The 16,383-nt window shown below is 51.2% G+C and overlaps 1 protein-coding gene across 1 annotated transcript in view; it reads left to right on the top strand.

The window, feature by feature from the left end:
• Positions 1–15,952, top strand: part of ARHGEF17 (Rho guanine nucleotide exchange factor 17) — a 228,830-nt gene extending 212,878 nt beyond the window's left edge. The window contains exons 16-21 of the mRNA XM_063127755.1: positions 1,100–1,186; positions 2,641–2,708; positions 4,384–4,532; positions 6,213–6,387; positions 12,770–13,027; positions 15,719–15,952. Coding sequence (XP_062983825.1) covers positions 1,100–1,186; positions 2,641–2,708; positions 4,384–4,532; positions 6,213–6,387; positions 12,770–13,027; positions 15,719–15,894 — 913 coding nt within the window. The 3' untranslated portion in view covers positions 15,895–15,952. The remainder of the gene's footprint in view (positions 1–1,099; positions 1,187–2,640; positions 2,709–4,383; positions 4,533–6,212; positions 6,388–12,769; positions 13,028–15,718) is intronic.
• Positions 15,953–16,383: the final 431 nt, after the last annotated feature.

The following is a 16,383-nucleotide window of genomic DNA, read 5'->3' as shown; positions in this document are numbered from 1 at the left end:
CCCCTTAAGGTGGAGGCAAAGAGGATCGAGGGAGCAGCGGAGCGTTGCAGAGCGGAACGAGGTGAAGGCGGATCCTTCACCTCAATCTGGAGCTCCGCAAAAAAGGTAAGGGGGGTTTACTTGGACCTGCCGCTGCCGCTGCCGCCCTTGCGGTGACGGCGGCAGAGCCAGGTAAGGGGGGAGGGGGGTCTTACCTGCATCCATCCGCAGTCCCGTGGCTGCTTCAACTGAGCCCGAGGACTCAAACAGGAAGACCAGGCGGCCTGGTCTTCCTGTTTGAGTCCTCGGGCTCAGTTGAAGCAGCCGCGGGACCACGGACGGATGCAGGTAAGGGGGAGGAGTGAGGGGGGTTACCTGGCCCTTCCGCCGCCCGTGTGGTGACGGCGGCAGAGCAAGGCAAGGGGGCAAGGGGGAGGGGGGTCTTACCTGCGTCCGTCGCAGCCCGTTGCCGGGTTAACTATAGCCCGCGGCTCAACCCGGAAGTGTAGACCGCAAGCAGGGCCTACAGTTCCTGGTTGAGCCGCGGGCTCTACTGAAGCTGGCGATGGGCCGGGACGGACGCAGGTAGGGGGGAGGAGGGGAGGGGCCTTACCTGGCGCCACCTTCCTCCGCTGCGGAGCTCCAATTCAGAGCCGGAGCTCCGCAGTGGAGCGGAGCAGACCCTAGGCGGATCAAGGTGGGGTGGAGCCAGCCCAATTCGCAATTTGCGAATCTGGAAGAGAAGAGGATCGGGGGGGGGGGTGTCTGTGCACAGCCCTAGCATACAGTATAAAACAGTAAAAATACACAGCTAAAAACAAATTAAACCATAAACCAAGTTAAAACAGTTTATAATTTAAAAGCAGTAAGTCTATTAAAACAGTTAAAACAATGTGCCAGCTTAGTGAATACAACCATTAAAAGCTTTGTTAAAAAGCCGTGCTTTCGTTTGGCGGCAGAATAAAATCAGCGTTTTAGCTAACTCCAGGGAGCCGGCGTTCAGGTAGTCTAGATCCAGTGAGTTGCATACAGTACGCTAAATCAGCACAGCACCCCATCCTCATTGGCTGCCTCTGAAGCATCCAGTTGCTCACGCCTCTTCATTCTCTCTTTATTTCAGCATCCACGTCTACCAATCCTCAGACAATATCCGCAACCGGAAGAATAGCATGAAAATGCAGCATGCGGCCTCCGTGACCTGTGTTTTGTAAGTGTCTCGCTTCACTTGGGCTACACTGAAGTGCAGAATGGAGCAGCGGGCAGAGATTCAAGCTGCCCGAGGGCCTCGCTTTACGTTTTGTTTTAAATCAAGTTTCTAGTCCATGGGGCTGAAAATGTGTGCAAAATTCAAAGGTGATGGAATAAGATTTTCGGGGGGTGGGAGACTTCACCGTTCCTGGTTCCACTACCAAAACCAGAATTAGTTATGACATATAAGTGAAATTACCGTATTTCTTCGATTGTAAGACGCCATCGATTTAAGATGCACACTAATTTCAGTACCACCAAGAGGGGGAAAAAAAACTAAGACACACCCGTGATTCTAAGACGCACCCCATTTTTAGAGATGTTTATATGGGGGGGAAAGTGCGTCTTAGAATTGAAGTAATAGGGTATGCATGTTTGTGCTTTTATGTTTCTATGAAGGAGCATTCAGTCATGTGAACCCTGACCTTCAGTTGAAGGGATACAGCCCAGATACAAGCTTACTACCTCTGTGAAGACTAAGCTTTAAAGTTTACCTTTTGGTGACTTTACTCCTTGGTTAATTCTACAAAGAGGTTCATTTATTTATTTATTTATTTATTTATTTATTTACATTTATATACCGCCCCATAGCTGAAGCTCTCTGGGCGGTTCATGAAAGCTAAAAACAGTAAACATTAAAAATATACAAAATTTAAAAACCATCAGAGACATAAAAACAACAGTATAAAAACAGCAGCATCCATTTAAAACAACAATTCTGGGGTCCATTAAAAAACAAACTTAGCGTTCAATGCCTTTGAATGCCTGGGAGAAGAGGAAAGTCTTGACCTGGCACCTGAAAGATAACAATGTTGGCACAAGGTGAGCCTTATCGGGGAGATCATTCCACAGTCGGTGGGGCCACCACCGAAAAGGCCCTCTCCCTTGTTGCCATCCTCCGTGCTTCCCTCAGAGTAGGCACTCGGAGGAGGACCTTAGATGTTGAGCGCAGTGTACGGGTAGGTTCATGTCGGGTAGGTTCATGTTGCGTTTACTTTTAGGCTGTTTCGAATACACCTCTCAGCAGTGGCTACAGATAAACCAATAGAGGCAAGCAAGAATGTACCCCAGGATGACCCCACCCTGTCCCCAGCATCGAAGCGGGGCATATAGGTGGTCAACTTTTCCACCAGCATTCATGCCACAATCTCATAATGCCTCAGCTCCATGTGGGTTCATTTGCAGAAGAAAGCTCACACTCACTTGATTTTATACTGCTGAGGTTAAACGCAAATACATCTTACAAGCCTGAATCTCCCTAAGCTATTAATTTACGCTGTTGTCGAAATGAGGAGCTGTCCTAACGGAGCAAGGGTGGTCCTGGTGTGGCCCAGGCCTCCAGCTATTCTGCTGTTGTGTTCCACCTTCTATTATTTCCAAGTGATACTGTAAACCCATCACTTTCCCCCGCAGGTATCTTGATAACCAGGTATTTGTATCGCTGGCCAATGGAGAACTTGTTGCCTACCAAAGAGAAGCAGGTAAATATTTATTTTATTTATTTATTTTATTACATTTATATACCGCCCCACAGCCGAAGCTCTCTGGGCGGTTTACAGCAATTAAAAATAGTAAACATTAAAAGTATACAAAATTTAAAAACCATCAAAAACATAAAAAGCAGTATAAAAAACAACGGTATCCATTTAAAAACGACAATTCTGGGGTCCATTAAAAACAAACTTAACGTTGTTAAATGCTGCTAAAATGCCTGGGAGAAGAGAAAAGTCTTGACCTGGCGCCGAAAAGATAACAATGTTGGCGCCAGGCGAGCCTCATCTGGGAGATCATTCATCAGTCGGGGGGCCACCACCGAAAAGGCCCTCTCCCTTGTTGCCATCCTCCGAGCTTCCCTCGGAGTAGGCACTTGGAGGAGGACCTTAGATGTTGAGCGCAGTGTACAGGTAGGTCCATGTCAGGAGAGTATTTGGATGCAAAGCTGCCTTGGGGGGGGTCGCGCTGGGAGGGTGGCCACCCCCCTTCCTTACCTCTCTGTAAAGAAAAATCATATCGAAATCAAGGGTGGCCCCACATAGATACCGGGCTGAGGAGAACCTGGGGAAATACCAGGTACAAGGACCCTGATCCGGATTAGATCTGCAGCGGGAGCAAAGAGTTAAAGGTGTGGATCCAGAATCTAGGGTGACCATATGGAAAGGAGGACAGGGTGCCTGCATCTTTAACCGCTGTATTGAAAAAAGGGAATTTCAGCAGAATGCATGCAGCACCTGGTGAAATTCCCTCGTCGTCACAACAGTTAAAGCTGCAGGAGCTGTGCCTAGTGTGACCAAATACAAAAGAGGGCAGGGCTCCTGCAGCTTGAACTGTTGTGATGAAGAGGGAATTTCACCAGGTGCTGCAGGCATACAAATGACACTTGCTGGAATTCCCTTTTCAATGCACCTGTTAAAGACACCTGAGCCTGGTCCTCCTTTCCATCTGATTACCCTGCAGAATCTGCCTTCCCCGAAAGCAAGGGCTCTGCTCCTGGAAGGCCCCTCTGCCCATTTGGGGGGGGGGGTTTACCATGCTCCATAACACACCACCACCACTCACCCCCGTTCAGTAGGGCCTCCTGACTCTGTGTAGCATGTTCAGGGGTGGGATGGGGTGGGGGGTGTTGTTGTGGGAAAGAGGGAGGGAGTCCACTTCCATCAGCGCAGTTGATCCAACGTAAGTGTGGATCCAACCCAAAGTCTGCTACACTGACATACACATAGGGTGTCCCTATGAAAAGGAGGACAGGCTCCTGTATCTTTAACAGTTGTATTGAAAAGGGAATTTCTGCAGGCGTCATTTGTATATATGGGGAACCTGGTGGAATTCCCTCTTCATCACAACAGTTAAAGTGCAGGAGCTATACTAGAGTGACCAGATTTAAAAGAGGGCAGGGCACCTGCAGCTTTAACTGTTTTGATGAAGAGGCAATTTCACCAGGTTCTCCATACGTACAAATGACACCTGCAGAAATCCCCTTTTCAATACAACTGTTAAAGATACAGGAGCCCCATCCTCCTTTTCATAGGGTCACCCTACATACACACGGTCACTGGGGTCCCAATCTTGCACTCACGGACAACCCCAGTGTCTGTTAAGAGAAGCAAAATGACCGCCTCCATCTTTATCTCTCTCTCTCTCTCTCTATCTTTCACACAGGGCGCTTTTGGGACTCCCAGAACTCCAAATCCCTCTCGCTGGGCTCCCCAGGCAGCCCCGTGACCAAGATGGTGGCCGTGGGGGGGCGGTTGTGGTGTGGATGCCAGAACCGAGTCATCATCCTCAACACGTCCACGCTTCAGCAGGAGGTATGGGAGAGGGGGGCGGCTCTTCCTCAGCCCCTCTTCTGGGTTTAGCTTTACCTCGCCTTCCACCTTCCTTCGCTTGCCCCCTGCCGCCATGGCGTATGTCTCTGCTCAGACGAGGGGCACGGCTGGAGGACCCCAGACCCGTCTCATAGCCTGGGCCATTCAGGAAGGGGCTGGTGATCAGCAGTTGCTTGGCTGTGGGTGAGCAGGTTGGACACTCATCTTACTGGGTCCATTCCCCCCCTCCCCCAGTAAATTCCCCCTGAGTACTTAGTATGTGGAGTGAAGAAAGAGAAATAGGCGCAAATGACCCTCATTCTCACAGTGCTAAAATCAAGGTCGTAAGAACATACGAAGTGCCCTGATGCTGGATCAGGCCAAGGGTCCATCTAGTCCAGCACTCTGTTCACACAGGGCCCAACTAGCCATCAGCCAGGGACCCACAAGCAGGACATGGTGGTGCAACAGCACCCTCCCACCCATGTTCCCCAGCAACTGGTGTACATGGGCTTTCTGCCTCTGATACTGGAGGTAGCACTTAGCCATTAGGACTAGTAGTAGTAATAATAATAATAGTTAATAAAGAATAAGAATAATATGTTTCTTACCCGCCTCTCCCTCTGGATCGAGGCAGGGTTACAACACAAATACAAAACACCATAAAATACATATAATTGATTAAAAATATGTAAAACTAATCCATTATTAAAAGGCAGCACATGGATCGCTTCCTCCTCCTCCTCCAGGAATTTATCCAACCCCCTTTTAAGGCCATCCAAATGGGTGGCCATCACCACATCTTGTGGTAGTGAGTTCCAGAGCTTCTCTCTGCGGTGCCTCTCAAGAGGAGGATAAGGTCTGTCAACAGCTGTTAGCCCTTGTGGTCCCCCAGGCCAGTGCTCACCATCCTGCGCCCCAGCCTGGGGCCTGCCACTGCCTGCCCTGCCGCCCCCCCCCCCGCCTTTAAAGTGATGTTCAGGACGCTGCCTGCTGCCATTTTACATTCCCACGATGCTCCCAACGTAGCAGTGCCCAGGGGCATCCTGGGAACTTTAAAACACAGCCGCTGCTGCCAATCAAGTAAGTTCAGTGCAGGGTGGGGAGCACCAGTGGGGCACGTTGCCCAGCCTCTCATAGAATCATAGAATCACAGAATAGCAGAGTTGGAAGGGGCCTACAAGGCCATCGAGTCCAACCCTCTGCTCAACACAGGAATCCACCCTAAAGCATCCCTGCCAGATGGCTGTCCAGCTGCCTCTTGAAGGCCTCTAGTGTGGGAGAGCCCACAACCTCACCAGGCAACTGATTCCATTGTCGTACTGCTCTAACAGTCAGGAAGTTTTTCCTGATGTCCAGCTGGAATCTGGCTTCCTCTCCTCAGACATGGAGCCAGCCCTGGAGCTCTGAAGCCTTCTGAAAGCTGTCCACGGGCCCTGTCCATCACGCCCCATTTGGAACCTCCCCAGAGGCATCCGGCAGGGACAGAGAGCTGGACTCAAAAGGCCTTGGGACTGACCCAGCCAGGCAATTCCCCCAGAAGCCCTTTGGCTCGCCCCGCCTCTCTCGCATCCCATGATCCTCTCCGCCAGGCAACACTGGGCCAGAGGGCGCCCGGTTTGGCGGGGTCTGCGTCCGTCTGCTCCGCCAGGTTTCAACGGGCCTCTCCCCTCTCCTTTGCAGCACACGTTCCACGTTGGGCCGGACAGCAACCGTAGCGTGACCTGCATGGTCAGCTCTGGCTTGGGAGTCTGGGTCACTCTTCAGGGCAGTGCCCAGGTGAGGCTTTACCACCCTGCCAGCTACGAACAGTTGGTGGAAGTGGACGTCACCCCGCCAGTCCACAAGATGTTGGCAGGTAAGAACCTGGACTTTAGGAGATAGAATCATAGAATCGCAGAGTTGGAAGGGGCCTACAAGGCCATCGAGTCCAACCCCCTGCTCAATGCAGGAATCCACCCTAAAGCATCCCTGACAGATGCTTGTCCAGCTGCCTCTTGAAGGCCTCTAGTGTGGGAGAGCCCACAACCTCCCCAGGTAACTGGTTCCATTGTCGTACTGCTCTAACAGTCAGGAACTGTTACATTACAACATGTAATGGCGGTGCACAGTGGCATTGTTTGGGATAACCCTGGCTCGGTGGGCTCCCAGGCAGAGGCTGAGTAATCACTGTGGGGAATGGCAGGGAATTCTGCTGCCCCCCTCACCACCCTTTCGTCTGTGTTCCTTCTTAATTTTGCCTTCCCCTCTTGCACAGGGGTTAGGGAAAGAGGAAGTCACTTCATCCCTGCTCAGACTGAGATGAGTAACTGTTTCTCGCTCCATCCAACTAGCGTGTTCCCCAAACTTGAACGGGTGTCTCTGAGATTCACCAGATCAAGGCCATAGCTAGACCAAAGGTTTATCCCTGGATCGTCCAGGGGGTCAAACCTGTTCATCTAGGTGACACACAGGGGATCCAGTGCTCAGGCAAGGGCGAACCCTGGATGATCCCAGGATAAACCTGAGGTCCAGCTGTGGCCCAAGAGAGAACACAACGGCTTTAAAGGATAGACTTCACTCCGTGATAGGTTTGCAAATCTTCACCCAGCAATTTGGGCTTCAAGAATTAAAGTCTATGGTCCCTGAAAGTTCCCTCAAGCCAGACAACGCAAACCTTTTTCATTGCTCAGTCTAAGAGAATAACAAGATGAGGCAGATCACAAACATTCTTAAATATACACAAGTTATAATCGCTAAAAGTGCCATGAAGAAAGCAGCAAGCATATTGGTAACGTTGTAAAAACCGGGGTTCCTCTCAACCTATCGTTTTATATCAAAAGCTCATATCTACCTAAATGGAGAATATGGTGAACTAAGCATGTGTGGTGAGTTTCTCATTTTACTAGGATCTCTCTCTCTCTCTCTCTCTCTCTCTCTCTCTCTCTCTCTCTCGCTGATGGAACCCTGGCCTTTTATAACCCTCAGGATGACCTCTTCCAATGACCTCTTCCTTAGTTTTGGACCTGGTCATATCACCATTCTCATTTTTCCCAATGGAACCAGGTCTGCCATTGATACCAGTAACACCCAGGCCGTTGCTAGATGAGGTCTTAGCCCGGTGTGAGGCCCGGTCTCCCTCCTGTGCATCCAGATGACGCACAGGGGATCCCCAGGTCAGGCCGGGCTAAGTCCTCGCTTGAACCGGGATAAGCAGATCCGCTTATGGCCCGGCTTTTCCACAGCCCCGGCCTGAGGCCGGGGCTGCGGAAAGTCTAGCAGGGTCTGTGGCTTTTCCCGGCTGCTCGCTTATTCACGAGCAGCCGGGAGAAGCCACGGACTGGGCACAGTGCTCATAGGAGCTCTGTGCCCATCAGGCCGGGGGGGGGGGAGATGGGGGCCGGGGGAAAGACCGGACCCGGCAGGAGACGGGGGGGAGAAGAACAGGGCAGGCATCGGGGACGGGGACAGGGCCTGGCGAGCGGCGACGGGAATCGGGGACGGGGGACAGGGCCTGGCGAGCGGCGACGGGCATCAGGGGGGAAGAAGGATGGGGACAGGGCCTGGTGAGCGGCATCGGGGACGGGCCTGGCAGACGGGGGGGACAGGGCCTGGCGAGCAGCGACGGGGGACGGGCAGGGGGAGCGGGGAACCCTTTATTTTTTTAAAAAAAAACTACCTTCTTCGGTGGTGTGCTCCTGTGCACATGGCCCTTTAAGAGGGGAAAAACCGGAGCACGTGACGGGGCTTTCCCTTGCCCCGTCGCGTGTTGACGTCTATAAAAGGGCGACGGCACGCGCTTGCTGTAGCGCGCCGTCGCCCCGACTCCCCACCGGATTATCAGGTAGATCTAGCAAGGCCCCCAGATGGAGGTCTCCCTGCTATGTTAAACTATGTCCTCCTTCCAGCACTTGACCGACTGTTCATGGCAGCCCCCCTCCATTCCCAAGAATATATTCCATGACTCATAGTTGTCTCACAACACACACACATACGGGACTAGTCGCACCTAAAAGATACCATGAATTCTTATCAGACTACAGCGCATATTCCGCTACAAGACCATTGCTCAATCTAACTCAGTACTGTCTACGCTGACGGGCAGCATCTGTCAAGGTCTTAGCCAGTTTCTTCAGCCCTACCTGAAGAAGCCAGAGATGGAACCTGGGACCGTCTGCATGCAAAGCAGGGGGGGGGTAGCCCTCTAGCACACTGAGCTCTCGTGGTTTTAAGAGGGGTAGGAAGTATCCGGAATAAATTCAGTGAAACGGTTGTGGGAGCCGCAAACAGCACTGGGCTCCAGTCGAATGAGAGACCTATATGGAAAGTATCTTCAGATTTCTATGCTGGGTCCTTCCGCAGAAGCCAGTGTAACGCAGGGACTCTAAGCTGAGAGCTAGTGCATATTGCAGGAGACCCAGGAGCCATTCCGCCCCCACCCCCCCGGCTCCCAAATCACCATGGGCTGAACTGGGCTGAGCCCGTTATTCCGTGTCCTGCACTCTGGGAGGAATCATAGAATCGCAGAGTTGGAAGGGGCCTACAAGGCCATCGAGTCCAACCCCCTGCTCAATGCAGGAATCCACCCTAAAGCATCCCTGACAGATGGTTGTCCAGGTGCCTCTTGAATGCCTCTAGTGTGGAAGAGCCCACAACCTCCCTAGGTAACTGATTCCATTGTCGTACTGCTCTAACAGTCAGGAAGTTTTTCCTGATGTCCAGCTGGAATCTGGCTTCCTTTAACTTGAGCCCATTATTCCGTGTCCTGCACTCTGGGAGGATCGAGAAGAGATCCTGGCCCTCCTCTGTGTGACAACCTTTTAAGGATTTGAAGAGTGCTCTCATGTCTCCCCTCAATCTCCTCTTCTCCAGGCTAAACATGCGAAACAAGAGATGTGGGCTCTCCCACACTAGAGGCCTTCAAGAGGCAGCTAGACAACCATCTGTCAGGGATGCTTGAAGGTGGATTCCTGCATTGAGCAGGGGGTTGGACTCGATGGCCTTAGAGGACCCTTCCAACTCTACTATTCTATGTATATATATATATATATATATATATATATATATATATATATAATAAATTTAGCTAGTTTGCAAGCTAAATTTGTCCATTTTAGTGCTCCGTCACAGCTACAGAGTGCCATTTTGTTTGTTTTGTTTTTAAATCGTTTTGGGGGACAGGGGGGCCTACAAACGGCTTGTGAGTAGCCCACTCCTGGTACAATGGATAGAGCATTGGATTTAGGCCAAGGAGACCTGAGTTCAAATCCCCCCTCAGCCATGAAGCTCACTGGGGTTCTTAAGATGGTGACTGTCTCTCTAGGGCCTTGCTAGACCTACCTGAAAATCGGTGCTTCAGGCGTGGCGAGGCCGCGCTACAATTAGCACGGGCCGTCACGCCTATCTACACGTCAGACGCGACAAAGCCCCGTCGCGTCCGCCATTTTGTTGTTGTTGTTGTTAAAGGGGCTGGTGTGCGCAAGAGCGCAACACTGGAAAGGTAAGGGTTGTTTTTTTAAAAAAAAATAGGGTCCCCCCTGTCCCCATCCCCCAACTTCACCCCCACGACCTCCCCTGACCTGTGATCCCCCCCTGTCCCCACCTCCTGTGTCCTGCCGCCGCCGCGCTGCCGATATCCCCAGCCTCTCTGTCCTGCTGCCGCCGCCACTGTCCCCATCCGGCATTTCCTGTTGTCGCCATGTCCAGCCTGTGATGCCTGCTGTTGCCATGTCCTGTAGGCCGGACATGGCGACAACAGGAAATGCCGGCTGGGGACAGTGGTGGCGGCGGCGGCAGAACACAGGAGGTGGGGACGGGGGGGGTGAGACATGGACGTGGGGACAGGGGGGGATCAGAGGCCAGGGGAGGTCGTGGGGGGGAATCGGGGGAAGGGGGCAGGAGCGCTGTGGCCCGTCCACCGCTTTTCCTGGCTACTCGCGCGTAAGTGCGGTAGCCGGGAAAAGCGGCGGAACGGTCCACACGCCTGCGGTCCCGGCTTCAGCCCGACTTGAGGCCGGGACTGCAGGAAAACCCGGGCTAAATGGGGTTTCACTTACCCCGCGCCCCGGGAGGCTTCACCCCTGCCTGACCCCGGGATCCCCTGTGCGTCATCTGGAGGCACAGGGGCGAGCCTGGGGCGAGCACTGGGCTAAACCTCCGTCTAGCAAGGCCCTCAGCCTGACTTACTTTGCAAGGTTATCAAGGGGAGGAAAAAACCCATTTGCAGTCACCTTGAGCAACTTGCATTACAGAATACAAAGTGATAGCCAGGCAGCCCTCCTCGGTTTAAACGTCTACATACAGGATAAAAATGTGGGGCAGCCCCAAAAGTATTCCGAAAAAAGGGAATGGAAGAGGGAGAAAGAAGGCCTTAAAATGATGCTAGGTATAAAAATTATTATTATCATCATCATCCTCATCATCCTATGATGTGGTACGGCCAACACCTTTTGACATGATAACTTATTCAGGGGCTCCAGGAGAGATGAAGACAAGGACTATATTAAGAGCATTGAATTTAAAACCTTACATAAGGCTATTGTTTTACCGATCACTACTCTTTATATAGTTTTCGTTGTCATCTTGTCCGAAGAAAACGAGTCACTGAAATGCCATGGGCATGCCACATCATAAAACAACATTCTTTTGCTCTTACCGTAATTTTAAGGTTTCCTCTGCCCTGCCCCACACTTGGATGGGGGGGGGGTGGTTTAAACTTTCGTCTTCACCATGAGATCTCTACGTGAACCTTTCAGCTTCAACACCCCACCACCACCCACATTTGCAAGATGAGGACAAAAATACTATCCAGTTTGGAGTACTGAGATACTGTAAGGAGTACTGAGATAACCTACTTGGCTCAGCAATACTGCAAACGAGAAGGAACTTGGAATTATTGTAGATCACAAGCTGAATATGAGCCAACAGTGCGATGTGGCTGCAAGAAAGGCAAATGCTATTTGGGGCTGCATTAATAGAAGTATAGCTTCCAAATCACGTGAGGTCCTGGTTCCTCTCAATTCGGCCCTGGTTAGGCCTCATCTAGAGTCTTGCCTCCAGTTCTGGGCTCCACAATTCAAGAAAGATGCAGACAAGCTGGAGCGGGTTCAGAGGAGGGCAACCAGGATGATCAGGGGTCTGGAAACAAAGCCCTATGAAGAGAGACTGAAAGAACTGGGCAGGTTTAGCTTGGAGAAGAGAAGATGGAGGGGAGACATGATAGCCCTCTTCAAATACTTAAAAGGTTGTCACACAGAGGAGGGCCGGGATCGCTTCTCGATCATCCCAGAGTGCAGGACACGGAATAATGGGTTCAAGTTACAGGAAGCCAGATTCCAGCTGGACATCAGGAAAAACGTCTTGACTGTTAGAGCAGTACGACAATGGAACCAGTGACCTAGGGAGGTGGTGGGTTCTCCCACCCTAGAGGCATTCAAGAGGCAGCTGGACACTCATCTGTCAGGGATGCTTTAGGGTGGATCCCTGCATTGAGCAGGGGGTTGGACTCGATGGCCTTGTAGGCCCCTTCCAACTCTGCTATTCTATGATTCTATATGAATATGTATGTATGTATTATTGCATTTATATCCCGCTTTTTTCCTTCGAGGAACCCAAGGCGGCGTACGTAATCCTGCTTTTCTTTATTTTATCCTCACAACAACAACCCTGTTAGGTGGGTTGGGCTGAGAGTCTGACTGGCCCAGAGTCACCCAGTGGGTTCCCATGTCCGAGTGGGGTCTAGAACCCAGATCTCCTGGCTCCCAGTCTGACACTATAGCCACTACACCACACTATGCCTTGAACACTTGAAAAGTACTACATAGGCACTAAATTATTATTAGGGTTCCATTGCCAACCACTGGGCCACCTCTCATAGGAGCATCAGCTACTGCTGGTTGGAGGCTGGAGGCGGGGCTTTCTTTGGGAATGGCCCCCCAATCACCTCGGTGTTGTTCATGATCAGTTGCCACCTTTTTGATCAATATCATGTTGGCCAGAGATCCCTGCAGGTCCGTTTCGACGATGGCTACCAGCGCTCTGCTTGGGCCTGCATCCTGAGTTTATCTGTGGGGCGCTAGCAGGAGATCAACCCTCTGGTGGAAGAGTCCCCCTACCTTGGCTTGAGTGTTGGCCATGTCCATCTCTCCAGGTGTATGGGTAGGAGAGTAATCTGGGGCAGTTCCCTCCTGCCCTGTGCTCAATTTCCCATTTTTAACCCACAAGCAGACCCTTCTCGTCAGTTAAATCACTCTTTCTCACAGGATCGGACGCCATCATCCGGCAGCACAAGGCCGCCTGCTTGCGGATCACCGCCCTCTTGGCGTGCAAAGACCTGCTCTGGATCGGCACCAGCGCCGGAGTGGTGTTGACGCTCTCCATCACGGCCAACGCCGCCTCCTTGAAGACCCTGCCTTTGCCCGTGGGCCTCTCACAGGGCCACACCGGCCACGTCCGGTTCCTCACAACCATCGAGTTGCCAGAAGGTTTTGACATCCTCTTTCCCTTGCCCAGGGATCCAGGTAGGTTGATGTGAGATTACGGAGGTGAGGCACAGGAGGAGGACTGGGAGATATGCTGCACTCAGGTTTTGATGGGAGCTGGAGAAGAATTTGGAAGCTTCAAAAGCCCGCCTGTCATTTAAGGTGGGCTTCGAAGAGCCGACACCCCTCTCCCAAGTTTGCTTCAAAGCCTGGCTCAGGAGATCTTCATGGGACCCCATCTCCAGTCTTAATGCTGAATGCGTCTTCTGCGGTGCGACCTGGGTGCTTCCAGACGGAGGCCTCCTGGCACGAACGCTCAGAAGGTGTTATGCAGCAATTCCGTCTTTTCTTCCTTCATGTGTGTGGTTTTTTTTTCCTGGTAAGGAAAAAGACAGGAACAGCAGTGGGCAAACCTGGCAGGGCTCCCAATGGAGGGTGCTGTCACCTGGGCTTCCCATAAAATTCCATGTATGAGGTCTTGCGATTGCCCAATAAAAGCCTCCTCTGGAAGGAACCAATTTTGGAGTTCCCTATGGGTGATGATGAGGATGTACAAATTGTGCAAATACCGTTCCATCTGTGTTTCGCGAATTGTCAAGGCACCGTCCTCCGTCCACTCAGAATGGGATTATTATTTTTAGTGTCCAAATTTGTGCATATGCGCAAATCCGCAAATGCCCACGAATGCGCATTTTCACACTTTAGCCTATGGGGGAAATGCGCATTTTTGGCCAGGGGAGGTTGTGTATTTTTCTACAATGAAATTTGTGTAAAATTCCAGGGTTGGGTGGGGGGGAATTTAAACGGTCTGCAGACTATGCCCTACAGCGGGAAAAATCAGTTTGCCGCCGAATCTGCGGGTCGTATTCATAAAAATCTGTACTTAAGTGTGGTTTTCTCCAACATTCTTAAGTGATGGAAGACTAGCTTGTGAACCCCTGAGCCAGGTCTCTGTTTATTCCACGCTGTGATTTTGGGATCCGGTTTGTGGCACCCAATTCAGTAATCTCAGCATCCCGCCTTTATTACTAGGCGGTGGCGGTTTCTTTTAAAGGACACGCTTTTAGCCCTTATGGCGGCTGAATTCTTCTTCAAACCCCTCATGTGCCTGATGACATTTCAGACAGGAGCTGTGCAGGATTACAACTACATATCTATAAATAGGGATGAGCGATGTTTGAGATTGCTAGATTCCCCAAGCATCTTCCTGCTCGTCTCATGCCCGTTTGCATTTCTGATCACTGCACGTTCTGCACAAATGGGAAACTTGCACACATCAAGCAGGGATTGAATGGGAGATTTGCGCAAATTTCCTCTATAGACTAAAGCAGGGATAAGAACATCAGAAGCGCCCTGATGCTGGATCAGACCAAGGGTCCATCTAGTCCAGCACTCTGTTCACACAGTGGCCAAAGAGCCATCGGCCAGGATTGAACAAGCAGGACATGGTGCAACAGCACCCTCCCACCCATGTTCCCCAGCAACTGGGGCACACAGGCTTACAGCCTCAAATACTGGAGATAGCGCATAGCCATCAGGACTAGTAGCCCTGGATAGCCTTCGCCTCCTGGAATGTATCCAACCCCCTTTTAAAGCCATCCAAACTGGTGGCCATCACTACATCTTGTGGTAGTGAGTTCCATAGTTTAACTCTGCGCTGTGTGAAGAAGTCCTTCCTTTCATTTGTCCTGGATCTCCCACCAATCAGTTTCATGGGGGTTCTAGTATTTTGAGAGAGGGAGAAAAATGTCTCCGTATCCACATTCTCCACACCATGCATCATTTTGTACACCTCTATCATGTCTCCACCTTAGCCTCCTTTTCTCCAGGCTAAACAATCCCAGTTGATGTAACCTTCCCTCCTAGGGGAGATGCTCCAGCCCCTTCATCATTTTAGTTGCCGTTTTCTGCACTTTTTCCAGCTCCATAATATCCTTTTTCCAGTGTGGTGAACAGAACTGTACACGGTATTCTAAGTGTGGTCGCACCATCGATTTGTATAAGGGCAGTACGATACTGGCCGTTTTATTCTCAATTCCTTTTCTTATAGTGATTCAGTTTGTTGCGGGAATTTGTGCAAATTAGGAAATTTATGCAAATCAAAGAAGTAATCAGGAGTGAGACGAACATGAGTATAAGCTTGTGAACGTTTTCAGCGGACTCATGCTCGCATTTGGGACTTCGAACAGGGCATGCCGTGTGTTTTGCAAGCGGAAGCAAAATTCTTATACATCCTGTGTCCGAGTTTACATAACCCAAGTATTAAGGTTGCAGACACAGAACTTGGGTGACATTGGTGTAGGAAGTCACACGCGTCGTTTGCCATCCCTACATGGTTTGGGTCCAGGCTACCTGCGGGATCACCTTCTCCCGTACAATCTGCCCCGCACACTCAGGTCCTCTGGGAAGAATCTACTTCAGTCATTCAAAACTAGGCTGACAGGTATTACCCAGAGGACCTTCTCTTCTGCTGCTCCCAGACTGTGGAATGGCCTGCCGGAGGAGACCGTGTTTTAGCATTTTAAAAAAACAGTAAAGACTGATCTATTCCGGCAGGCCTATCCAGTGGAATTTTAGGATGTTCTAAGGATGTTTTAATCATGTATACTATGTTTTTAATCAGTTTTTATGTGTTTTATATTCACTGTTGTTCCCTGCCTTGATCCAAACGGAGAGGCGGGTAAGAAATATATTATATAATATTATTCCTCCCTTCCGTTCCCCCTCTAGGTACTGAAACGCCCAATGACTTGGAGAAGCGGGACGCCACGCGGCACAGGCCTTCCAAGTCCAAGATGCTTGTGATTAGTGGTGGAGACGGCTACGAGGACTTCAGACTCACCAACAGCAGTGAGACAGTGGGTCGGGATGACAGCACAAATCACCTTCTCCTCTGGAGGGTCTGAGGAGTATCAGAACAGCAGACCCCCTCCTGGGGAGGGAGGGAGGGAGAGAGAAAGAGAGAGAGAGAACGAGAGGGAACACTCCAGCTCCATCCTTGCTGTTCACACCTGAACGCGCGTCCTGCTCGTAGCCGTGTCTCGTCTCCCATCTTGAATGTCTCGCACGCCTGCGCGTGATCGCTTTCCGGATCCACGGCGCCGAGGGAGCAACGCCTTGGGATGGATTGTGTACAGACCCCGCTCGACACCCACACACCCACACACACACCCCGTCTTTCACCTGCAGAACACAAATCCATGTTGCACGACCTGCGCTTGCTGCTGTGTTTGAGTGTACGGGCGTGCACGCGTGTGTGAGAGACCCCGGAGGAGAGCGCGGCCACCCTCTTACGAGGGCGGGCCGATCGGAAGGCTCCAAGAGACGAAGCGAGAACGTAATGTAGGAATTCAGTTCTGCTTAAGAAGGGACTGCCTGCTTTGTGTGTGCGTGTC

Source organism: Elgaria multicarinata, chromosome 5 (genome assembly GCF_023053635.1).
Source record: "Elgaria multicarinata webbii isolate HBS135686 ecotype San Diego chromosome 5, rElgMul1.1.pri, whole genome shotgun sequence".
In the NCBI taxonomy this organism is placed as follows: Eukaryota; Metazoa; Chordata; class Lepidosauria; order Squamata; family Anguidae; genus Elgaria; species Elgaria multicarinata.
The sequence above is the reverse complement of the archived record's forward strand: the minus strand, read 5'-3'. Positions and strand labels throughout refer to the sequence as shown.